At 50.6% G+C, this 25,539-nt stretch overlaps 1 protein-coding gene across 2 annotated transcripts in view; it reads left to right on the top strand.

Moving 5' to 3' along the window:
• Positions 1-25,539, top strand: part of Wwc1 (WW and C2 domain containing 1) — a 143,408-nt gene that overhangs the window by 40,552 nt on the left and 77,317 nt on the right. For both annotated transcript variants that reach the window (XM_027938752.2, XM_027938753.2), the window contains exon 2: positions 23,600-23,709. In XM_027938752.2, coding sequence (XP_027794553.2) covers positions 23,600-23,709 — 110 coding nt within the window. The remainder of the gene's footprint in view (positions 1-23,599; positions 23,710-25,539) is intronic.

Genomic DNA, 25,539 nt, shown 5'->3' with positions numbered 1-25,539 from the left:
TTCTCTCTTTTCTTCTTCTTCTTCTTCTTTTTTTTTTTTTGGCAATACCAGGGATTGAACCCAAGGGGATCTACCACTGAGATACACCACCAGCCCTTTTATTTTTTATTTTATTTATTCGGGGGGGGGGGTACCAGGGATGGAACTCAGGGATACTGGACCACTGAGCCAACATCCCCAGCCCTATTTTGTATTTTATTTAGAGACCCGGTCTCACCGAGTTGCTTAGCACCTCGCAGTTGCTGAAGCTGGCTTTGAACTCATTATCTTCCTGCTTCAGCTTCCTGAGCCACTGGAATTACAGGCGTGGGCGTGCCACCCTCCCACCCCCACTCCCACCTTGATTTTATTTTTATGATGAGAAAGGGCCTTACTAGGTTGCTGAGGCTGGCCTTGAAGTTAATGATTCTTCTGCCTCAGCCTCTTGAGGCGCTGGGATCCATAGGTGCACAAAACACACCCAGCAGATTTTGTCTTTGTGTGAACATCACAGTGTGCATTTACACTAACCTAGAAGCCATCCAGGTCAAGCACACCATGTGGCTTCTTGATGGAATCAAGAGACTGTAAACGAGATGTATGAGACAGCTGCTCGTGTGACATGGTAGACTATTTTAAACTTTTCCTTTTATAAAATAATAGAAAGTCAACTCTAAAATAACAATAAAATTGTAATGTTCAGGTGCAGTGGCACATACCTGTTATTCTAACAGCTTGGGTAATTGAGACAGGAGAACCCCAAGTTTGAGGCCAGCCTCAGCAAGTTAGTGAGACCCTGTCTCAGAATAAAAATACAAAAAGGACTGGGGATGTAGCTCAGTGGTAAAGGGCCCCTGGGTTCAATTCCATTACCAAAAATAAAGAAAAGTTGAACACATGCAATTCTGTACAGCACTAAATCATTGAGGCTGGCCTCCAACTTGTGATCCTCCTGCCTCAGTCTTCTGAGCGGCTGGAATTACAGGCATGTGCCACCATGCCTGGCTTCATGTTCTCTACTTGTATACAGATGGCAGTGCAGTAGGTTTGTTTGTGTGAGCATCATGACGGACATGGAGGAATGTATTGTGCCAAGGGGTCATGGTGTCTGCAGAGTCACTAAGCAATAGGAATTTTCAGCTCTGTTACGATCTCATGGGGCCTCCTCTGTGTATGTGGTCCTTTATTTATGCAGCCCATGATTGCATTTAACAAAATCTAAGTGGCAGTTGCCCCTAATGCCACAACCCTTAGCATGAACAAAGTATATGTTTATCTATTGCATAATTATTTTGACACAAGAGCAAAAAGGGACAGCTTTCTCTTCTCCTTTGACTTTTCTAGCAAACTCAGCAGGAAGGTTATTTCAAAATATTAGGGAGGGCTTTGTCGGGTTTCCTAATGGCCTCTTTTAGCCCCTGTTATCATTGAAATCCTATTTTTTTTTTTTTTTTTTTTTGTTTTTGTCCCCTAAGAGCAAGGTGTTCCTTCTTCAGCCTGGTAGATTTTTTTCTTACTCCATTGTTAACAGAGTACCTCTGCCACTCCTTGGATGTGATACAAGTCAAGGTCACTTCCACCAACTTCATGGAATTCTGCCCTTTTAGATGGTACCTATTTCCCTCTCAGTCAGCGGACGTGGTATTTGCATGGCGTTGACAAATGCTAAGACCCAACCAGGTGATCCATGAGGGTGTTGGCTGGAAATGTCGATAGGCTGGCTGGGCACATGGAACAGCAAGTGAGATGTGAGTAGACACTACTTTCATAAGTGCTCAGTTCATGGGTTGGAATTTCATATTTTGATGACTCTCGCTTTGCTACCTGATCTTGGAAGTAGGGGGGGTCAAGACACTAAGTAGCCAGTTATTGAGTTTCCAACAATTAAGAGGCTCATTTTTTTTAACCAGAGCTTCTATTTACCTAATCTACGTGACCCTTGATATGATAGTTAAATCATTGATGTCTCAACTTTCCCCACTTATTTAAAGGGGATAATATATTCATTAACTCATGGGGTTTTCATGAGGAGGTGAAGAATTGAGTTTGGTTCTTGGAATATGGCACACCCTTAGCAGATGCTAATTATTATTACCATGATTTTCATTAGACTCTTTTTATTTTTTTTAACTCATCTGTAGCCCAATGTTTCTATGGAGCTGCAGTTCATAAGTTCAATGTTCAGTGATGCTGTACATCCAAGTCCAAGGTCTGCAGCAGGAACCAGATAAATGAGTGTTGCCAACACACCAGGCCTTTGTGGTGGGAGGGAGGAATGACTGGCACCTATCAGAGTGCTTGGGATACCATTGCCCCAGCCTTGCTCTCCTGCCACCTGGAGCCAGCTGCTGGGGTTAAAGTGGGTGCCATGTGTCTGATGTAAAGGGAAAGAGGACACAGGTGTGGGCAGGGCAGGTTTACAGACCCCCGTTAGCAGGTCTAGGGGTAAGCTAGAAATCTGTCTTCTGCAGATACAAAGACACGTAATGAGACACCTTGCACTTAGTAGGCCTCCCTGACGTGCCATTTCAGAGAGGAACCACAAGCAGAGCACTTGCTGTGTCTAAATACCTCCTGTTTGGCGGTGAGCAGAGGAATTCCAGTAAGCCATTGTTGAGAAACCTGTGCGACAAGTTAGCATTAGTTAAAGAGTAAAAGCTGGAGACCTCCCAGGGCCTGCGTTTGGAATGCTCATAAACTGGTGGCTGTTTAGTCATGATTGCCAGACATGCCTGATTTTTTAATGTCACGATGGGTTTTTGGTTCCACGTAAAACCGCGTCTCACTTAGCCTATCCTCCATCTCTCCTGGGTATTGGAGCACTGGGCACATATTCTGAGGATCTCCTGTGAATCTTGGGGCATCAAGCAGGGCATGAAGATCTGAGCACAAGTAGAAAATGAACCTGCAGCCCCCCCACCCCATCTTTGGCAGCCATTGTTTCTCTTTGGGGTGTGTATGGCGGGGGGTGTGCTGGGGATTGTTGTCTTTTCTTTTGTCACAAGAGAATCAAAGTGACTCTGGACTTGTATGTAATCTGGGCTCCTTCCTGTCCTGATGGGGTGCTCAGAAACCACGCCCAGGCATTGGCAGTACCTCCAGCCCCCTGGATGCTGGGAGTTCTCCAAGGACCTGGTTAGGCGCACACCCTCCAGTGCAGATCCCCGGAGGTAGCAATTCAGCCCACCATGCTGGAAGGAGATCCTGGGCTCCCCATTCCCCATCCCCAGTGTTCAACCAGCCTGCCTGGAGAGGGAGTGTAGAATCCTCTGTCACAGATCCCACTGCTGCTCCCACATCTAACAGCAGCCCCTGCATCCCCTGGCACCTATCAATGAGAAGCTGGTGTTGCATGAGTCCTTGCTCACTCTAGGACCCGTGGGTGGGTCACCCATGCAAGTAGAACCAAGACCCTGTTTCTTCCACTCTGCTAACTTGTCTGATGTGGGCATCCCCAACTTCTACCCACTTAGGACCCCTAAGTGTCAGGGTGGGGTCCTAAGCCAGGTGAGGAGGAATCCTTGTCAGGATTTGTTTCATTGACAGCCTGGGTGACATCTGGTGACTTTATTTCTATAGTATCATCATCAAGTAAAGTAATTCCCTTTCAAAATAAATAAATAAATAAATAAATCCCTCTGTATTCATGGTCTTTGTCATATGCTGGGAATTATTTTGTCCACTGTCCAATAGGGGCAATATAATGACCCCAACAGTCCTGACCCTGCCCTTATGGAGGTCACTATCTCCAGGGAGAGATTGTGAGTCGGGAAGAAGAGGCAGAGGAGACAAAGACTTCTCCAGCTGGGACATAACTCAGTCTGGAAGGTCAGAGGTGTCATGCCACATACGTATTCAGCCAATCTGAGGATCACAGAGCATTGAGCACCTACTGTATCCAAGCCCTGTACAAACACTTAACAGACTGAACTCTTCCCCGGCCCCATTTGGCAGGTGGGAGGATGTGGCACCAAGGTACAGTGAGGTGTTCAGGGCACATAGCTGGCAAGTAGCAGACCCAGCACCTGGACGCTCAGGGGATGTGACTGCTTCGCACACGTGTGTGTGTGTGTGTGTGTGTGTGCATGCACACAGGTAAGGTGAAGCTCAGGGGAACCCAAGCCATTAGCCTCACCCTCCCCTGTCCTGCCAACGAGGGGGCACATCCCCAGGATGTTTGCAGGCCTTATTCCGCCTGGGCGATTACCCAGCCTCCTTTAATCCACAGCCGGATGGGAAGAGCTGCTGGCAGAGGGAAGGGCCACACATCATTGTCCCTCTCACTGAAGCACACCTCTCAAGAAGTTCCGGGGTGGGGCGGGAGCTTGGCTGTGAGCACAGGCCTGCCTTTATCCCACATCGATGGGCCAGAGGAGAGCCTCGCATCTTGCCAGCTGGGGGTGAGGGCCATCACAAACACGGGCTTCTCCAAGGAGCAGACACAAAGGCTCCATCCGGAGAGCTGGGGATGGGGCGGACCCAAGAGTGGTTGTCTGGTCAGGGTCCACTGGAGAAATACAAAGAAAGAAACCATCAACCTAGGAAAGCCCTTCCTGAATGTGGCCTCAGAGGAATTTGTTAGGGATGGGGCTAGGAGTGCCCAGCCCCCAAATCGCAGACCTGGTTCCTTGCTTGGGAGATACAGAAGGAAAGGGGTCTCTCTCCCAGTGGTGGTAACGTTGTTGAGTGATCTCCACGTTCCCGAGCCAACACACCCCGACGGTGTTCTGTCTTCAGGACTCAAGGCCTGCTGTTGCCCTGTAACCTGCACACATGGCCCGGGAACCGCCCCCCCACCCATTGCCCTGTGAGGTGGGCACTATCACCACCCCCGTTTTGCAAAGGAAGACCCTGACACAGCTAGATTAACTGACAGGCCCCAGACCTTAGCACCAGCACCTGGTAGGTGAATTGGGCTCTCCTCTCTGCTCTGCTACTCAGTTATTGTGGCCCTTCCTTTCTCTGGGCCTCAGTGTCCCCATCTCCACATTGAGGTGCCTAGAACATGTTCTGTAAAAGAATTTTCAGTACTGAGTTCCCAGGAGGATGTCCTAGGGACTTAGAGTCATTCAGCTGCAGAGGGGGTGGGTCCTCTTGGGCACTTGGGTTTCTGACACCCCTTCCCAGTGCTCCCTCCTGCCACATACCTGTTCCTGAGCAATCCTGCTGAAACCACCCTCTGTATACAACACGCTGTATGTACCTCAGAGCTGTAGGGAGCGTTTTGTCTTGTCTTTTCTTTTTCTGTTGTTTTGTTTGGTGGTTTGGTACTGGAGACTGAATCCAGGGGCACTTTACCACCAAGCCACATCCTTAGCCCTTTTTAAATTTAGAGACAGGTTCTACTAACTTGCTTGGAGTTTCACTAAGTTGCTGAGGCTGGCTTTGAACTCACAATCCTCCTACCTCAGCCTCCAGAGTCACTGGAATTACAGGTATGTGCCACCACATCCAGTGGCTTTTTGGTTTGTTTTTGATGTTCTAAACATTGAAAGAAAGTTCCTTTTTTTTCCCCATAGAAATTTTCTGCCTTTCACCTCCCAATACAGGGCCTAGCTGGGGCCAAGCAGCCTCACCCTCACCTTCAGCTCAGCCCTGCAGGCAGGCTTTATCAGCCTTCTAGTATTTACTGATTACCTGTCACAAGAACTTTCCCAAGGTCACACAGCCCGTGAGGGCCACACCAAGCTGGGACTTCATTCAGGTCTGCCATTTGGCCCGTAGTAGGTCCTCAAGAGTACTGTTTTCTTTCCACCTCATTAGAATGGCTTATCCCCCTTTCGATTCTGCTTGCAGTTAGAAGACAGAGAGGGGCTGCCTCTGGCCCACTGGGCTGGGGTCTCCTGAGCCCTCCTGCTTTTGAAAGCCTTGGTCTGGACGGGCAGCTCCTCTCGTCCCCTCTGTGACCAACAGCAGCTTCCTGGTAACCCTTTGTTTCCTCAAGGTAATGCTCAACATTTCATCCAGTACAAAGGGTGGTGGGCCCACTCCCTGGGCCCTCCCAACGAGAGCTCCCGCCACCTTGGCACCTGAAGCACCTGCTGCACCCCTCAGATCTCACTGGAAAGCTCCCTGCCCAGTTAGACATTGAGCGTTAGAGGGATATATTGGTCCACACACTGGAGAAGTCTGGAAGTCGCTGAGGTCCAGGGCTCTGAGATTTCACCAGGACTTAGTTCTTCTCCATCTCCAGACTCCATCTGCTACTCTGTGGGCTCCATTTACACACACGGTGGTCACCCAGGACTGAAGGGAAATGCAGAAAGAGGTTTCTGCGTCCTGGGCACAGGGGAACCTCATGGTTCAGCAGAGGTCCTGAGGTTGACTCTCAGTAGCCTATAATGGTCAGAAGCATGGTGTGGGATTTATCCGGCTTATCTCATGTGCTCATCTCTAGAGCTGGTGTGAAATCTCTCCCCATCAAAGCACCGAGACTGAGAACCCTCAGAACTAGCTTTCCCCTGCAGAAACTTGCAGAAACCGGTGCTTGGTGGCAAAAACCAAGTGTGGTCCACACGTTCCACTGCCATCCCCAGCTCCCAGCCCACTGTGGAACAGGTATGCCTGCCCCCTAAGTCATCCTGTGTGCCACCAAAGGACACTGTATCCACATGTAAGATGTTAAACACCAGCAGGATTCACACGAGGCTCTGAGGTAGGCTCTGCCTGGAAGTGCCTTCCACCCCAGAAGGAGAGCTAAGGGCAGGACCCAAAGGGAAGTGCCACCAGTGGATGAAGAGCTGTGGAGGTGGCAGGGGTCTTTTCTGGGGCCTGGGGAGGGCTGCAGGGGGGAGACATGACAACTGGGAAGATTTTGAGCCCCAGACAAGGGGGTTGGGTATCCCAGACTGAGGTAAAACAGGAAAGGCAGGCAGGGGGGCAGGGGCTAGGAGGCAGGTAGGCACTTTCTGGGCCAAGTGTTCTCAGGTCCCAGCCATGGTGCCACCAGTGTGTCTGCTGGGTGACTTGCCACTTATCTTTGCATCCCCTGCCCTTGGAACAGTCCGGGGTGCTCCATGGTCTCTGTGCAGTGACATTACAATCACAGCTGGTGTTAGAGGAACCTGGCTCTGCAGTCTGGGCAATCTGGGTTCAGGTCTGAGGGCTGCTGTTTTCCAGTTGTAGGACCCTATTTCCTGTCGGTGGGAGCTAACCCGAGTCCCTACCTCAGAGGGTGGCTGGAAGCATCAACTAGGACACGCACACAAAGGCCGAGCGTGCGGCAAGAGCTCAACAGATGTGAACAAGCCAAATTTTAAAAATACTGCTCGGGGCTGGGGATGTGGCTCAAGCGGTAGCACGCTCGCCTGGCATGTGTGCGGCCCGGGTTCGATCCTCAGCACCACATACAAACAAAGATGTTGTGTCCGCCAAAAACTAAAAACTAAATATTAAAAAAATTCTCTCTCTCTCTCTCTCTCTCTCTCTCTCTCTCTCTCTCTCTCTTTTTAAAAAAAATAAAAATACTGCTCTGCATGTACTTATTGAGGCCACTTGTCTTCCCCACCATATGACTTGAAGCAGGTCACCCTCTGAGTCTTAGTTTCGTCATCTGAGTAATGGGACACCCACTTCAGGTGATCAGGTAACCTTTACAAGGCAGGCACCACGTGGTACATCCTAGGCAGATGTTTTCTTTGCCCGGTGACTTCGGCTGTGCATAGGGATTATTGAAATATCACTCCCTGAGCTCCAAGTCAGTATTGGAGCCATCTGCACTGTTCCCTTCCCAGTTGTCAAATCCCAGCAATTCCCTCTTGTCCAAGGTTGCAGGAACCTGAGGTCAACGTGGTTCAGAAATATTAGTATTTATCATGATTCTTGAGAGAGAGACACCACATTCACATAACTGTAATCACAGAATATTGTTTTAATCATTCTATTTTATTATCAGTTAGGATTGTTAACCTATTACCAGGCTAACTTATAAGTTTCATCACGTATGTACAGGAAAACACGTGCCCTCACAGAGTTCCGTGCTGTTCATGGTTTCAGCATCCCCCGGGGTCTTTGAACGTCTCCCCCCGCAGTTAAAGGGGCACCACTGTAACTACAGGTGCTGATCTTGTTGTTCCCTGTCATTAATTGCCTGCTGCATGGTGGTTCAGAGCAGAGCACAGATGCCCAGCTGATCTGCCTGGATTGGCCCTGTTTGCCCATGTTCCAGCTGGGGGCCCCCCGTACGCCATCTCTCCTCAGTTTCCATCTCCAATGCAGAGAATAATCAGTTTTGTATAATTATACAAAACAGTACTTTGGACAGGGTGGCTGTGCGGATTAAATTGGGGTAATGGTGTCACCCAGTTTGGTGCCTGGCATGTCATGATGCCCTGTGAATGAGAACTTTTATTGTCACTGTTATTATTATTGAGGTGAAGCTACTTCCTCACTGGTCATCGACTGAGTTCAGATTTGAACCCAGACCTTTGTGCTCCGTAGCCCATCTTCTTTCCTCTGTGCAGCAGCCTCCTTGTGGCTCTGAAACCTGCCCAGGGGCCTGGGACACCTTGGCTCCCTGCTTCTTACCCTGGGCCTTCGCAGACTCACCTGCCCAGGTTTGCTCACCTCCCTCTTTTGCATTCCCTGAGAAGAGACCCTGACCGACCCCCCCCACACCCACTCCTCCCCAGGCTTCCCTGGAGGTACCCCATGACCAGCCTGGCTCTTCTTTCTAAACTTTTCTTCCAGTCTCGTGCTGTCCTTCCAGACCCTGGGGCAGTTCTTGCCCTTTGCCTGTGAAGTCCTTACGTAAAAGAGTCAAAATGCTACAAATGTGCAAACACGCCACAGCCCTGCCCCTGGCCTTGGCCTACTGTGGCCTTGCTGAGCCTAGCAAGGCCTCCTGCTGCAGAGCTACCCCACCCCCAGGGCCTCCAGCTCCCTAAGTCAGTGTTAGAGCCCTTCCGCTACCTAAAGCCAGGGAGCCTGGCATCCTTGTCCATGCAACTGGACCTGGGGCCTGAGGGCTTTTCCTCCATAGCTGTGCGTCATCAGGCCAATCGCAACAGCTGTGCCAGTCTCAGTTCCCTCCACCGCACAGCACGTGGTCGCAGAGGCTGACGACTAGGGGCTTGTAGACTTGGCTGAACAACCACTGCCCTTCAGGACCCAGGCTGCTCCCTGTCTTTTCCACAGAGTCTCCTGGGCCAGCCCAGCATGGGAGGATCTTGTCCTTCTTGGACTCCTGCGGCATCTTTCATGAAAGTTTCATCTAGAACGACATCTTCATTGTTTTAATCCCTCCCTGTGTATGACCATGAATGGGGAAATATGCTCATGTGTTTATTTCCTGCTGATTGAAGCTCCTATATAGTACTTGGTGCCCAATATAGAGGAGCCCTGCAGAAGAGGCTTGCACTAGCGCAAATATAAGTCAGGTTCACTGTTGAAGCTGTTCTCTGTTGGGTTGTGATTTCTCTAGGAAAAGGCAACATCTAAACTATTGGTAAATTTCTCAAATACATTTTAGCTTACTTAAAAAAAAAAAAAAAGCTTCACTCTTTGGTTGCCGCATTCTGCATTTTGTGGGAATCTGTGATGTGCCTAGCACTAACACTGTCCTTCAAAAATAAATAATTATTCCTGAAGTTGACAAGACCCACGTACTCAATTCCAGGGTTCTGACTTTTACCAGTCTGCAGAAAGAGACAGGTGCCCGCCTGGATGGATGCGGGCAGACCCCAGAGCCTTTGATCCTGCCACTGCGGTTTTCCGGGGAAGGTTCTCAGGCTCGTTCTTTGGTGATTTCTGGTTTGCTGTGGGGTAGGTGGGGAGCCCTGAGCTTTCAGGGTGAAACCATCCTGTACCCTATAGCAGGCCCTGACGTGGAGCTGTGTGCCTTGTGTCCCTGCAAGTCTTTGTGGGAGTTGGCTAAGGGTTGGGCTCAGGGACTGTACTTTAGGAAGGAAAAGGAAAAAAATGAAAAACTCCTCAGACCCTAGGACAAAAAAAAAAAAAAAAAAAAGCCCTGAGACATTTCCCCCTGCAGAAGAAGGGATGCACCCCGTCCATTCATTCAGCAGATACTGGGGAGCATCTGCTCCGTGCCAGGCCTTATGTTGGATCACAGTGAGACTAGGGTGAAACGTGTAAGCGTGGCTGCGTGGCTCCGTTTGAGAGGGAAAGACAGTCAACATGTCAACAAACAAGACAGACGTCAGAGGTAATAGGAGGGGCCCCACTCAGGTAGGGACACCCAGGAAAGCCTCTTAAAAATGGCACGTCACGTCCATGCTGAAGGACGTGAGCCAGCCGTGTAGCAGGCGGACAGATGTATGGACGGGGATGGTGATAGCATCCAGGGCAGGGAACCCAGGTAGGTAAGCAAAGGCCACAGGTGGGAATGAGCTTGCTGCATCACAAGAACCGGCGGGAAATGAGGCTCAGGCAGGGAGGCCCTGCAGAGGCCCCAAGCCTAGGCTTCATCTAGATTTGGCAGGAGGAGTTCGAAGGAGTTGAAGCAAGCGCGGCAAGATGGGTTTATCTGTTGCTCTTTCTTCACCATGGGAGTGGGAAGGAGGGGGTGGGGGAACTGGGGAAGTCAATAGGCCAAGATGGGAAGAGAGGGTCTGTCCCTCAGGTTAGGGGAGAGGGAGAAGGGGGAAGAGAGAGAGAGAGCTGTGGGGGGAGAGATGTCAACAGTGCCCTTGGAGACTGTGCTGAGATCGATTGGGGCCATCAGAAGGCATTGGAAAATCTACCAGGTGAAGGTCAAGCCCACGACCTGGGGAAGCTCAAAAGCAGGGCATCCACTCCCCCATCTGTGTAGAGCATGGACAGTGGGCAGCAGGGGAAGAACCTTGATTCTTGCTCTGGTGCTGGGCCCAGGTGTGCTCCCCACCCTGGAATCTCGCCATGAAGTTCTTTCTGCTGATTAGACCTTCGGGCATTTGCTGGAGGGCCTCATTCTGGAAAGGAAAACACACACCTCTGGAGCCCCATTCTCTGCTGGGGAGCATCCAAGGAGGCGGAGTCTGCCCCAAGGTCTCACAGTGGGGAAGGTAGATCCCCAGGGTTGCGAAGTCCTTGTGCACTCCCCTGAGCTCAGGGATCCTGCGTGTTGGTGTCCAGGGTCAGGCTCCCTCTGGGTGGAGAGGGGCGCTCCATCGCCCCTAGAGGAGAGGGGTCTCCGCCTAGAGGGGGAGCCCCCTCCCTCTGGTCCAGGTCAGCTGGGCTGGGAGAGTCCCCAGCCCACACCCTGCTCTGCGGGGAAGGTGATAAATCAGCTTGGGTAATTGAAGCCTGTAGTCACAAGGATCTTCCCAGTCCCTGGGCGTCCCCTCCTCCCCCAGGACCTTTGTGGGAGCTCTCCAGAGGCTGCAGAATGCATGTGCCAGGGAGAGTCTGTTTCTGCAGGATGATGCTTACGCTAATGAAAATGGAACAGGAGTAGAGACAGCCTCTGCCAGCTCCCAGGGGGCTCTCTGCTCCTGGGAGAAGAGACTTGGCTGTCACCACCGGTCTCCAATTACAGCAGGGAGGCCCGAGAAAGTCAGTTTACAAGGGAGGGGACTGAGCAAGGCTCAGGTGGGACTCATGTGCACTCCTGGCACAAACCAGGAAACCCCCAGGCCTTAGGAAAGTAGTACCAGCTTCTCATTGTCAGATGGAGGGATCATGAGGGTGGTATGCTGGGCTGGTGGTTATTTGACAATCCAACAAGGCCCAGAAGGCACAAGCCTTATTTTTTTTTCTTATTTCTGTTTCTAAAAGCAGCAAAACCAAACCCAAACCTCAAACCTCATCCCGCCTCTGAACGGCAGACACGATCGATATTTTGTCTTTTTTACTTCTAGGCATTTCCCCTTGTTCTTGCAGGCAGGTGTGGTTATGCTGCATGCACAATTTTGCTTCCTGCTTTTGTAATTCTTTTTTAAATTCTGCAACCTAAGCTTCTCCGCTGCCATTCAGAATGCTTCCTTCCAAACAAATGGTTGCATCAAGCGGCTGTAGCTGTAGTTTATCAACCACGCATTCCCTACAGATATCAAGGCACTGTGCATTTTTTTTTTTTCCCCCTGTGGTAAATAGCACTGCATGGAACATCTCTGTGTCTATACCTTTCCACCTGGGCAGGTGGAGCCCAGTAGCAATTCACTGACATGTTTGTCTTCAAGACAAGTGGGTGAGGTTCTTGAGGACCTATTCCTTTCAGGAACTGGATGCTTCTCTGACCTGTACTGTGCTATTTATTTATTTATTTATTTTACTGTATCTGTCTTCCTGGTTTTTGTTGTTTGTCTGCAGGGTTGGGGACAAACCCAGGGTCTCCAGCGTGCCAGGCACGCTGAGCCACCACTGAACTACGACCCCCAGCCCTTGCTCTGTTGTTTCTCAGCGGTGACTTCTGCTCCAGGGTTGGCCCCCAAGGATGAGCATCTTTTTCAGTTTATCTACTATGTGATTCTTTTCCTTCTGTCTTCCACAGCCAGACACCTCCTGGCCCACAGTATTCCTTATAAACATCCCTAGTAACCAGTGGGCAGCCAAAATCGCCTCTTTGTTCCTTTGTGGGATAGTCTGAGGTTCCGTAGTGCCCTACAGATCCCTCAGTCACGCAGAGAGCTATGCAGAGACGGCTATCACCATTCATTGTCCAAGTGGTAGTTAAGCCTGCAGTCCACCTCTTAACAGCCAGGTGACCTTGAGCAACTTAATGTCACTTCTGTAAGGCTCCCTTGATCCATCTGTACCATGAGATTGTAGTAGGAACCCCTTAAGAACTCACTGGCACAATACAGTGTGAAGTCCTGAGCAGCATCTGTGTTGGTCTCTAAAGGTTAGAGAGAAGCATGTAAGTCACCTCTCAGGTGTGGCATTACTATGACAAAATGGCACCACAAATGCCAGACCTGGAAGGGTGGGCTGAGTTGCATTCCATCCCTGTTTCACTCATGGGGAATCGAAGGCCCACAGAAGGGAAAGGACGTGGCTAGGGTCACCTGGAGGATGTAAGACTGCTGTCACAGAGCAGAGCTGCTCCTTTGTTAGGCAGAGAGGAGGGCGGACGGCTTTGGAGCCCAGGGGGTGCACCTCCACCAAGCCTGCTGGGCATATCCTTCAATGCCCAGATGGTAGGTGGGTGGAGTGTGGAGCTCTGGGAGGCTTTCCCCCTCCTCAAGGTACCCCAGGGAGCACATTGGAATCAGCCCACACTCCAAATCCTTCCCGCTGTCTGCTGAGCTGCCAAATCCATCCCAGAGCAGTTAGAAAGCATGTGGAACATTAGGAATGTCACACATCCTCTGTTGCACTGTGCGTGGTCCCTTGTGACCACCGTGTGTGTCTCTAGCTCTCTCTCACCCACTCTTCTTGGGCCAATTGGAGTTTCACACCTTCCCCGCTGGCACTGAGTCTGAACGCATCTCTGCCAACCTGTGTGTGGGTTTCCTCTCTGCACGGCTCACCATCTGGAGGGGCACCCTGGCTTCCTTGTGGGGGTGTGCACGCACGTGTGGGCCCAGGGTATTGTGCTGCCTTTCTGTGCGTGAGCAGCTGAATGAACAAGAGAAAAAGAACCAGAGAGGACAATGCCCAGAGGCCCCCCAGCAGTGTGAATGAATAATTCATGTCGTATCTGCCTCTTTCCAGGGCTTCCCAAAATAGCTGTTTGAATTGCTTGTGTGGCGCGCTCCGCTGATGCAGCCGGCTTCAGCTCAGAGCGCTGGGTGTTTGCTCTTGACTTGCAGGTAGGGCTTCCATTCAGGCACAGCCTTCTGTTTATTTTCTTCTTCCCAAGAAATGATGGAAGAAAGACCCTTAAAGCCACACTGTTCAGAAGTGAAAACCGTTTTCTTTTGAACTCTTGTATGGAGCTCTTTTAATCAGTTACAGAGGGGGTCTCAAAGAAATGGCACTCAGATGCACAGGTAAGGCCAACGTCCAGCCGTATTGGTCTTGGCCCTATGACAGAGTCGGCAGGCTGCAGGTTCTCACCCTGTGGTTGGTGCTTCCCAGCACATGTGAGCTGCAGTGTCTTGGACAGATGTCAGGAGAGCCTGTCAAACTGGGTGGGTGACCAGGGTCACCTCTCCCCTGGACTTTGGCAGGATGCCTCTAGTGTGCAGGGGACAGCTCAGTGGTCCCAGAGGAAAGAGCTGCTCCTTACAATAAGGAGATGTGTGTGTATGTGTGTGTATGTGTGTGTGTGTGTGTGTGTGTGTGTGTGTGTGTTGCTCAGAAAATGAAGGAGCAGGGGCCAAGGGAGCTGAGTGGGACTGCCCAGGAGGGTCCACCCTTCTGTGGCCATGTGTCTTTGGGCAGGTCTGTCTGTGGGACACAATGATGGAAGCCCAGTATTGAAAGGTGCCTTAGCAATCACGGTGTCGACTTCTCATGCTGGGCACGAGGAATCGGCAACCCAGGAAAGGGAGGGGTCTTGGCCACAGTCACTCAGTGGCAGAGATGAGAAATGAAGCCAGCTGGATTTGTATCTGGACTAGCTGTGTGGCCTTGAATGGCTCAGTCAACCTCTTTGTGCCTCAGTCCCCACATTTGTGAAATGCAGCTGATAATAATACTTCAAAGGTTATTTTGAATTAGTTAGTATATACATAGAGCATGGGGGTTTTTCTTTTCTTATAACTTTATTGAGAGATTAATGAGGTATACTAAACCCTATGTATTTAAAGAGTGCAATTTGGTGTGTTTTGCACACTTCTGTACATCTATGAACTTATCATCCTGGTCAATATCAAAACATTCCCATCATCTCCAAATTTTGTTCCCCTTAGTGATTTCCCTCTCTCCCTCTACCCCTGCCCCAGGCAACTACTGTTCTATTTGCTTGCTTTTTAAATATATAAACAATAGAAGTTTTATTTCTCACAATTCTGGAGTTGAGAAGCCCCAGATAGATGGTGTGTCCTTTAAAAAAATTCTTTTTATCCATATTTTTTATTGGTGCATTATAGATGTATGTAATAGTGGGATTTGTTGTTATGTATTCATACATGCCCACAGTATAATAATATGATTTGGCCAATATCACTCCTCAGTATTTACCCTTTCCCTCTCTTCTTCCTCCCTGGTCCTTTGCTCTGCTCTGCTGATCTTTCGATTTTCATATATTCCCTACCTTTTCCGTTTGCCTCTCTGGCTTCCACATACGAGAGAAAACATCTGGCCCTTGACTTCTGGAGTTTGGGCTTATTTCATTTGATATAACGTTCTCAAGTTTCATTCATTTTCTTGCAAACGACATAATTTCATTCTTATGGCTGGATAAAACACCATTGTGTATCTATAGCCCATTTTCTTTATCCATTCATCCACTGATGGACACCCAGGCTGGTCCCGTAGTATTGGCTACTGTAACCATGAGTATGCACGTATCACAACTGACTTTGATTTTGGGGGATAAATGCTGAGGAGTGGTATACTGGGTCCTATGGTGGTTCCATGCCTGGTCTTTTGAAGAACCTCCATCCTGTTTTCCATAGTGGTTGGGCTAACTTATAGTCCTACCACACTGTTCTGCTTTTTATCCTAGATTAGTTTGTATTTTCCAGAATTTTCTGTAAATGAGTCATACAGTGTACTCTTTCTCCTTGCTGCTTTTTTCTGATAAAGTGTTTCTGAGGCTCTTCTGCGTTATTGTATATGTCCACCGCTTGCTTGTTCCTTTACATTGTTGAGTAGTATTCCATTTATGCTTACCACATATCCCTAACCATTGGGTTGTTTTCAGCTTAGAGTTGTTAACAAATAAGCATAATATTGATCTTTTGAGGTGAACCATTGCTGTATGTTTCATAAGAAAGGGGAAAATCTTCCATAAAACTGTCATGCACTGTGTTTTTTGGTTTGGGGGGTTACCAGGAATTGAACTCAGGGGCACTCGACCACTGAGCACATCCCTAGCTCTATTTTGTATTTTATTATAGACAGGGTCTCACTGAGTTGCTTAGTGCCTTGCTAAATTGCTGAGGCTGGCTCTGAACTCGCGATCCTCTTGCCTCTGCCTCCCGAGCCACTGGGATTACAGGCGTGGGCCACTGAGCCTGGCTGCACGGTTTTTTAATTAATCAAAAATCATTATTTCATACTTGTTGAAATAAGCCTTGCAAACTTGGATTTTGATGAACTCACATGTCACTTTTATTTGTGCAGAAACACAAAGGAATATGTAAGCAAGACACAGCAGCAGCAGCGCTCCTAAACCATCTTCTTATTCAGAATCCATTTCTTTGGAGTAACTTTTTAACTGAGTTATCAGTGTCTGTGCTCCGTGCCCTTAGAGTGTCAGTGATGCCCCTTTTTAGGAGGACTCACGAAGGACTCAGAGCCGTGCTCCTGGGCTCAGGCCAGCCAGGCACCTGGGTAGAGCTAACCTACTTTGGACTCCTGCCTCGGGAATGCTGCTCAACGGGTCTGTTCACTGCCTCCTCCACCCCCCTCACCACCGTGTGCTTCCTAGGGATTAGGTATGCTCCACTCAGACCTCTGGGGTTTATCCCAAGCCGGTGACATCCATTCCGCCAGTGGCAATACCAGTGCCTCAGATATCTGTGCACACACAGTAGTGACAGCTGTATCAGGACAGCAACCCAGCTGACAGCTGTGATCAGCCTCAGTCGCACACTCCCCAAGTCAGACGTGTGTAAAGTGCTGCACGTCTTAGAAGTGGTGGATGAGCACGCATGGGAGCTATGACAGTGCCTGGCACTCTGTGAACGCTCCGTGAAACTCGATTTTCTTCTTATTACTTTGACTATTAGGCCTTGCTTTCCTCTTGGCCCAAGGAGGGAGGAGGCGCTGGCCTCACAGAAGCATCGTAAAGATAAAGGAAATGATTTATTTTCCGTAGAGCATATGATCCAGAGCCCCGTACTCAATTGGCGTCGAGCAAAAGCGTTCTGATGATTTCTCATTCTGTTGTGGCCTCACCATGCCCTCGGCCTTTGGGTAGGGCAGGCCGGTTATCAGACTTAAAAAGGCCGATGCCTGCAAAGAGGGCCTTAGGGGTGTCAAATCCCAGCTTCCTCAGGACAGAGAGGGCAGGTGTCTTGCCAGAGGGCAGCGTCAGGATGCACACCCTTCCAGCACTGTTGTGAGGGGCCCTCAGCCGGCCACGATCCCAGTGAGGGCTACACAGACCAATTCTGTTTCTAGAAGGGCCAGACTCTTAAGCGACGTGGCCGTGGTGAGTGTCAGAACTCGAGGAGGCGCAGAAGATTCTAGAAGGGCCACGTTTCAGGGAAGGCTGAGCCGCAGCCCTGCTCTTATTGCTGGGAAGACTCTGGGAAGCAGGTACCTGGGGAGGCAGCTCATGGAATCAGAAGGAATAAAGCTGGGGTTGAGTGTCCTCAGAATCCTCAGCCGAGAAGGGGAAAGGACTGGGGCTGTGTGCGGGGCTCTGAGCGGGGTCGTTTCCACGTGCAGATTCATGGAGTCCCTGGAGGAACCGTGGGAGGCAGTTTCTCTTGACTGCTACCTGTGGGGAAACTGAGGCTCAGAGCAGGGAAAGAAATGGGCTGATGTGACACAGGCCGGTGAAACCCAGCCCTTTCTGTAGGGCACAGAACTTCTGAAACCTAACAGCCAATCTGATAGAGACTGAGCAGGCTGGAGCTGCCTGGGGGTGAACAGGCATCCCAGGGGCTCTCTTCTGCCATGGTGTCGGGCTCTCAGGCTGCCCTCCAAGGAAGTGTGATCAGAATGAAGCGCCCGTCTCCCGACCTCTTCTCTCCATGAATGGGAGCTTTGTGGTCTCATCCTGGTTCCCATCAGTCAGGGGAGTGGTATTGCGTAGGCCAGCAACAGGTGCAGCAGCTCTTTCCTGGAGGCCTTGCCGACCCCTGTCACATTTCACAGGGAGCTGACCCCAGTGCCAGGCTGGCTTGATCCCTTGGTGTCAGGAGTGTGATGCAGGCCTAGGTTTGGTCCCCAGGTTATAGTCTTAGCTGTGTGGCTGGGTTCTTGGGTGGCACCGGGCAAATCTTTTCTCTCTGTGCCTTGGTTTTCTCGTGGGGAAAGCAGGACGATAATTGTCAAATCCCCGTAGTGTTGCTACTTGAGGGGCCTCATTTGGACATCAGTGTAAATAACGGATCACTCTCAGTCACTGACCACTCACTGTGTGCTCAAGATGCTGCTTCTTGTATTATCTCATTTAACCCACAAAGAACACTGTGAAGGTCAGAATGGGACCTATCTCAAGGGGTTGTTATGAAGGCGAAAATGGGTAAAATTTATTTTTTTTGTATCAGTGCATTATAGAGTTACATAATGGAAATGAGTAAATATTTATAGAGAGCTTGGAACAATTGCTGGTGCAGAATGACTGCTCAATATTGTTATTTTTCCTGATTTACAAATATGAAAACTGAACCACAGAGAATTTAGTACCTTGTCTAAGGTCACACAGCTAGAAAATGTCAGCACCTGGATTCAAACCCGGAGGGTCTGGCTCCAGAGCCCCTAAACTCTTCGTTGCTCCCCTTTGCCACCTCTTGATAAGGCAAGACACAGGAGGAACACTAGAGAGATCGGGGTTACCGAGGGCAATTTCCCCCACAAAGGCATGAAAATTCCATGTTTAAAATATAACACTGCAGAAGACCAACTGTCATGTCTACAGGCGGAATTCAGCCTGCCGGAGTCTGGTGAGCACCTGGCCTGCTCTGATCCGGACTCTGGTGGTCAGAGCTGTGACCCTAGACCACAGCAGGTGGCACGTGCTTCGAGCTGCAGGAGATGGGATGAGCTCAGTCCTGGACACAGGGAGATGGAGGCTGAGGGAGGGAGCAGGTATCTGATCCCAGGGGACCCTGCAGGGGCAGAGTGGAGATAACCTCCCAGACTTGGCAGAGGCTAGTGAGCGCTGGCCTGTGGAGGCCCAGCCTGTAGGTGGGGAGGAGGGTGGGCGGGACAGTCTGGAATCTTCCCTCCAGCTCCCCCTTCTCCTCTTTTCCCCATAAAAGAATTCCAGGAGTGGGAGGGCCAAGCCAGGAGGGCCTCTGGATGCACCAGCCCAGCCAAGTGGGAAGGCCTGGGAAGTCCGCAGAGCTCTCCCAGGCCGGCTCCTCCAGGAAGGGGACGGTGGGCACAGCGCAGGGCTTGTCCGCCACACAGGCCTGGATAGCTGACCTCCCTCAGTTTCCTCATCATGAAAACAGGTGCGACCCTGACTCTCAGCAGCCCATGCTGAACGTGCCATGGGCTCAGCACAGCCCATCCTAGCAAGGTGGTCACTCGGGGCAAGTCAGAGGTGGCTTGCTAAGGGACAAGCTGGTAAAGACAGTGCCAGTGCCCAGACGGCCAACTCCAGAGCCTGTCACCTGCAGCCACTGCGCTGCATCTCCTGGGGTGAGGAAGGAGGGTGGTGGCAGCTGACGTGTTTAAGTCGAAGGGCAACATGATTCTCCGTGCACAGACACCTCTCAGCTGATCACATTCACAGGCCACCTTTTGGAGGGCTTGTTCCATGCCAGGCCCTGCGCTGAGCACTTGATACATGTTATCTCCTTTAATCCCACAACACCCTGCTGAGACTGGACTTCTCATGCATTTCACAGAAGGAAACACCCCTGAGCCTGGTTACCTAACACCGCTGCAGGTGGAGCCTGGGTTTCAGCCCGGCATCCCGTTCCTGAGCCACACTGCCTGGCGCTCATCCGTGAAGGACCACTGCTGTCCTTCCCTCTCCCTGGACCCCTTCCTCCTCCTGCCCTCTCAATCACACCCCCTTGCTGGTCTGTCCCTTCTCCCAACCCTCGGCCTTTCGCGTCTTGGGGAGCCTCCTATTGAGATCCCTGCCTCCTTTAATTACCTGGGTTCACAGCCTCTGTGAATATCAGGGCCACCTGTGCTGTCATGGAATGTCGTGGGGATGGTTCCCTGCCTGGTGGAAGTGCAAACCTTGGCTCTGTGCCAGACCCTCTGCTCTGAAGGGTAGAAACCAACGTCTCCTGGTGCCTGGCCTGGGCCTGGGCCTGGGCTGCTGTGTCTCTGCCGTCAGGGTCCATTAACTGGGATGAGGGAGGAAGGAGGAGAACAGAGGGTGGGGAGGGAGCTTCTTTGGGTTGCCTTCCGTGGCTCAGCAAAGGGGTGACACTCAGGGATGTAAGATTTGAAGTTCTTTCCAGGGGCTCCATAGCCCCCCAAACCAGGCCTTAGAACCTCCCCATCACACCCCTTTCCCTGGGCTGACTTCACTCCAGCCATACGGGCTGCTTTTTTGCTCCTCAAACTCACCAACATCACTTGACTGGCAGCTTCCCACTGTATGGTCCCCTTTCCAAGGTCCCCTCTGAGAGGCTTCCCTGGACCCCCTGCTCCCCTCTGCACTTGATCTCCACACCCTGTTCTTTTCTGAGCATTCTGAAATGATGGTGTTGATTTGCTTCCATGGGGGTGTGTCTCCTCCCTTAGACCACATGGCAGGTCCTGCCTGCTCTGTCCACTTCTGCAGTCGGATCATGGAAGCTACACCGTGAGCTTCGCCCGTCCTCTTGCACTCAGGAGGTGGTCATTTTTATTGCGCCTGGTTTGTTCGATGATGAGTGGATAAAAGTGCTGGAACCCACGTTGATTAAACGAAGGCAGGAGACCCTCAAACATGGGCACCTTCTTCCTTCTCACCCTGGCCTTCAGACACAGAAGGGGCAGGGGCAGCTTGGCCCTGGTGCCTGGCTGTGGCCGCAGGTGAAGGAGTGTCACCAGGTGTTATGAAATCGAAGCTGTGGGAAATGTGCCTGAAGCGGCCCAGGGCAGGAAGAACCAGCCTGCCCACTGTGCCCAGGCAGGGAGGAGAGGTTCTGCCGGGGTCTGGCCAGTTCTTGGCTTGGAGTCGGAGGGCGGGAGTGAGTTGGGGGCCAGCGTCCCGCTGGTGGCAATGAAAAGGTGACTGGGAAACTTGGGCTTGCTCAGGAGCAGTAGGCACATAGGTTACCTGTCCTCAGACCCAAAGAATCACCACCCATGACGGGCGCTTGGCAGAAGCTTTTCCACTCCTCCTACTGCTTCCTGAGAAGACCACGCCCCCTAGACCCTGAGTGCCCACTATGGCCATGTGTCCCTGGAACCTTGCCCCTCAACCCATTGGCAAGCAGCAACCAGCTGCTCCCCAGCGGCCCCAACTCCTGAGCTGCTTTCTGCTCTCCCATAGGTGCCCCTCGAGCGTGCACCTGGCAGAACCTCCCTGTCTCCAAGGTGACACATCCGGGCTGTTTCCCCAGGAGGGCCAGTTGTGAAACACTCAGGAATGTCTGCACTCCTTCTGAGATTCCGCACTGAGAAGAGGCAGCGCTCGCTCTTGCCTGGCGCCCTTCTTCCTCTTGCCTCTCCAGCATCTGGGTCATTTGATGTCATGATTGGGGTTTGGGGGCAGCCCAAGATGTGGAGGCTGGAGGCTGGGACCAAGCAGATCTGGCTGGGAAGGAGCTGGGGCTGGGAGTCCCCAGCAGGCCCCCAAGTCCTGGCCACATCTCAAAGCAGACATCTCTTCCCAGTTTGCATTCTTGGCACCTGCGCAGGGTGGAGTGCTGCAGGCCGAGGAGCACCCACAGATCCCCAGGAGGAACTGTCCTCACCGCTCACTCGCTGACAGGAAGAGTGAGTGTGCACTAGTGTGTGTTTTAGCTCAGTGCAGCTAAGACACTTCTCTCCATCCTGATTCTCTGAATGGCACGTCTCTGCACACTGAATAATTCATCTCCCTCTCGGCATTTGTTCCAGAGAGAATCTTGCTGTCCAGATTTCTTGTTAAGTTACACAGTTCTTCCCATACCAGCTTTTCTCTTCCCCATGAAGAGCTCTCTGAGAGCCCAGGGATCAGTCCTCTGCCTACCGCCCCATGACTGCATCCCAGGGGAGGTCAAATATCAACCCAAAGCCTCTCTCCTCTCACCCTCTCCTTCTAACTTTGGGTCCTGTTACCTCGCTTCCTTTATTCCCACTGGGTACCATGTCTGCTAGCACGAAACAGCGCACCAGCCCTGGTGGGACGTCTGCTTCTGTCACATTGCTGACGCTTATAGCTCACATGAGTCTGAGCTCTGACTTTGCAACGAGCAAGCTTGGAATCATCCATGGAGTTGACGGTTTCTGGAAAAATGATGCATTTTTGGTGTTTCAGCCCTGTCCCCTAACCCTCATTCCCATCCTGCGTGGCGGGAGCTCAGCAGATAATTTGTATGGAGGACTTTGAAACGTCTCATTGCTGTTCATGGAAGAGCCATAGATAAGTTCATTGAGGATCTTTGCACTGAGACCTAGAAATCCAAAGGTTTTCCCGTGCCCCCACCTGCTCCAGATGTCCCCCTGGTTCAGCTTCACCCTCTGTCCCTCTAGGGTTACTGGGTTCATTTTCCAGACAGTTCTGAGGCTCAGTCTATCTTATTAATATTTATTAGCAAAGCTTAGGTCTTGGAATCTAGCAGTGGAGCTTCAGGAGGCCTGGTGTTTAGTAAGCACATGACGTGGTTCTCTGTAGTTGGTAGAATCAAGTGAGAGCGCCTATGACCAGTCAGGGAACATGAAGATATATAACATGCTTTCTAAGCCTGGACTGAGCCATTGTTCAATATTTTAATTATAATTAATGTACGAACATTACAGGGGATTTAGTTTTAAGAAAAAAGAAAAATATTTAAATTGCATCCAAATCCTTATACCCAGATAACTCTTCAGGTAACGTTTTTAATGTGCATCTTAACAGTTTCCCTCCAAATTCATTCTGATTCTCTACCACTGTGCCTCAGTTTGCCAATCTGTAGAAAGAGTACAAAGCAGAGCCCCCAGGGCCTCCAGAAGCGAAGGGGAGGAAGTAGGGAATATTAGAATAAGTGTGTTAGGCAGAGGCAGCAATGGGAAGAAACCAAAGTGGCTATCTAAAGCAGCCACTCCTGCTGAGTCCCATGTGCCTGGATTCCTGGTTCCCCGTGATCTGATGAAAATACTCGATAAATGGTTTGTAATAGTTTTCCAGGCTTCACAAGCCTTTGTTGGTTTAGTTGGGTGATTTGCCTATTTGATTTAGCCACTAAGATCACCACCACTTCCTCTCCATGAGATGGGACGGAGAGTGTAGTTATTGCCAAAAGATAAGTTTAACTGGGCTTGTCTAGGGAGGGACAGCAGTGGGTACAGACAGTTGGGAACCATTGCAATCAGCAAATAAATACTTCTCCCTGGCCCAGCTCACAGGGGTGGAGCATCTTCTGTTCTAGATGCTGTGGTAAGCCAGCTTTTTGCAGGGCAAGTGGGCACAGCAAACACAGGAGAGAGCCAGGGTAAAGACTGGAGACCGGGTGGCCAGCAAGTTACAGGTGGGAAGGCCAGAGATGACTGGAGTCCAAGCCAAAAAGCCAAGACTTGACCTTAGAGCTCCATCCTGCAGACCCTCAGTTAGAGATGTGGGAATCGAGGCCCAGAGTAGGAAGGTGACTGGCTCAGGCCCCTACCAAAGCCAGGGCTCAAGATGGCCTCCTTCCCAGGGTGACCTTGTCTGATGCTGCCGCAGAATATGGTCACCTTCCCAGAACAAGGGAGAGGGCGGAGCTGGTGGCATAACAGTGCAGAACTTCTGGGTCTGTTGGGCCAGCCCTGAGGAGCAGCAGGTCGCAGGAGCTTGGGGGACTCTAGGCTGATGGAGTCTGTTTCTCCTCTCCCTTGCCAGGTACACCAAACCGCTCACCTTTGCTGACTGCATTAGTGATGAGCTGCCACTGGGATGGGAAGAGGCGTATGACCCACAAGTTGGAGATTACTTCATAGACCACAACACCAGTAAGTTCCCCGCCGTCCTGCCTCCCCTCCTCATCCAGCTCCCTCCCCACGCCCACCCCCTCCAAATCTGGAAGAGCCACAGCAGACATTCTCCACGCCAGATTGTGTTTTGTTTTATGAAGACGTAGATAGAGATGTCAGTGTGGCTATAGATAGATAATATATGCTCATGAAAAACAACAGTTTAGAAGAATTTTGCATCAAATGTAAAACTCCTCTTGTCGTCCACCTCCTCGATTTTATAGAGGCCGCCACTGCTAACAGTTTCTTGTGTATCATTTCAGACATTTCCTGATCCTATGTGATTGTGTGTATGTATGTATACATGCATATATTCTTTTTTTCACATATATAGATTTATGTGCATCTTGCCTCCCTCCCTAAAAAAAGTAGATGTGTCATTGTCATTGACAGACAGTTTTGGAGAAGCCAGAGCCCTAGAAAATTCTGAGCAGCTCGTACATACATATGACCATAGTAGATTGGTCTGCGTGTGTCTGTGTCTCTGGCCCACTGTGCCAGCCAGCCCACCCTCACTTCATATCTGTGGTCCCCAGTACAAAGATTCCTTGTGTCTCTGTTTCTGGGACGATGATGGAAGCTTGTCTGACAGGTGGTAGAATGTGGAGAACAGTTCTCCAGCCGGAGAGCCCACGTGTGTCTGGGTTTCATTCACTGTGCAGCCCCCTTAGCCAAGAGCATCCCTGTCCTTCTCAGTCTGCTGCCCCATTTGTCCATGTGTTCAGAGGAAAAGGATTTTCCTGATTTGCTCTTGGTTATCGAAACGATAGGATTCTCTTTCGGATTCCCTCCTCTTTCAGGCAAGAGGAGACGGGACTGCAGTGGGTGGGATATGCCTGGCAAAGTCTGAAGAGTAGGGCACCAGCTCCTTAGGGCACCTGTTTATGGAGCGCATGCTCTGTGCCATGCACAATGGTAGGCGCTCCACAGCCATTATTATCTCCTTTAATCCCCCAGTTACCCCAGGGGATGTTACAATGACTGTCCTCATCTTATACATAGGACCTAGAGGTGGTAATCGGCTGCTCAAGACTCAGAGCAAAACGGTGGCTGAACTGGGGCTTTTCTGGGGCTGGAGAGTGGGGTCGTGCTTCTGAGTTTCATTTACCTGTCATTGCAAGTTCTCCTAGTATGGTGACTGTCCCATTCATTTCCTGAGCCCCAATCCTTTGCCTGGTGAGATGCATAGTAGGTGTGGCCTTGACTTTTATTAAATAGAAGAGGGCATGCGTGCATGAATGCACGAGGTGGATGAATGAGCAGACTGTGGTGGGTACCAAAGTGTATAAGAGTTTCTGAGAGACAGCTAATGGCATTAATTGCATTGTTGGGGGTAGCAGAGGTCTTTATTAGCACTCAGGATTGCGTCCTGGATAATGAGAAGTAAATATGCCTAATTGAGTGTGTGTGGGGAATGAGGTTAGCGCTCGGCGGGCTGCTTGGGCTGTCGGGTTAAACGCTGCTGTACCGCTGTACAGAGCCTTAATCAGCCCTTTCCTGCTTCTAATTGCTGAGAGCATCCCCCTCATTAAAATCTCATGGCAGGAGTGGGATTTTAAGGTGCTTCTGGGAGTTGCTGGAGAGATGGAAGGAAGCAAGGAATAGCAGGCCATGGTGAATGTATCCTTGAGGGGCTGAAGGCAGACACAGGGTGTATGCAGGGAGGGGTGATTAAAGGCACCACAAACTGGAATAATTCTGCGTGGTAGTTTTACTAGCTGTGAGGCTGTGAGCTCTCTTTTGGTATGCAGGTGATGTCACAGGGTAGAGGAAACCACTTCTGCCAATGGAGCCATTGATATGAATTTA

Source organism: Marmota flaviventris, chromosome 5, assembly GCF_047511675.1.
Source record: "Marmota flaviventris isolate mMarFla1 chromosome 5, mMarFla1.hap1, whole genome shotgun sequence".
Lineage (NCBI taxonomy): Eukaryota > Metazoa > Chordata > Mammalia > Rodentia > Sciuridae > Marmota > Marmota flaviventris.
This window is presented reverse-complemented; position numbering and strand designations above follow the sequence as displayed.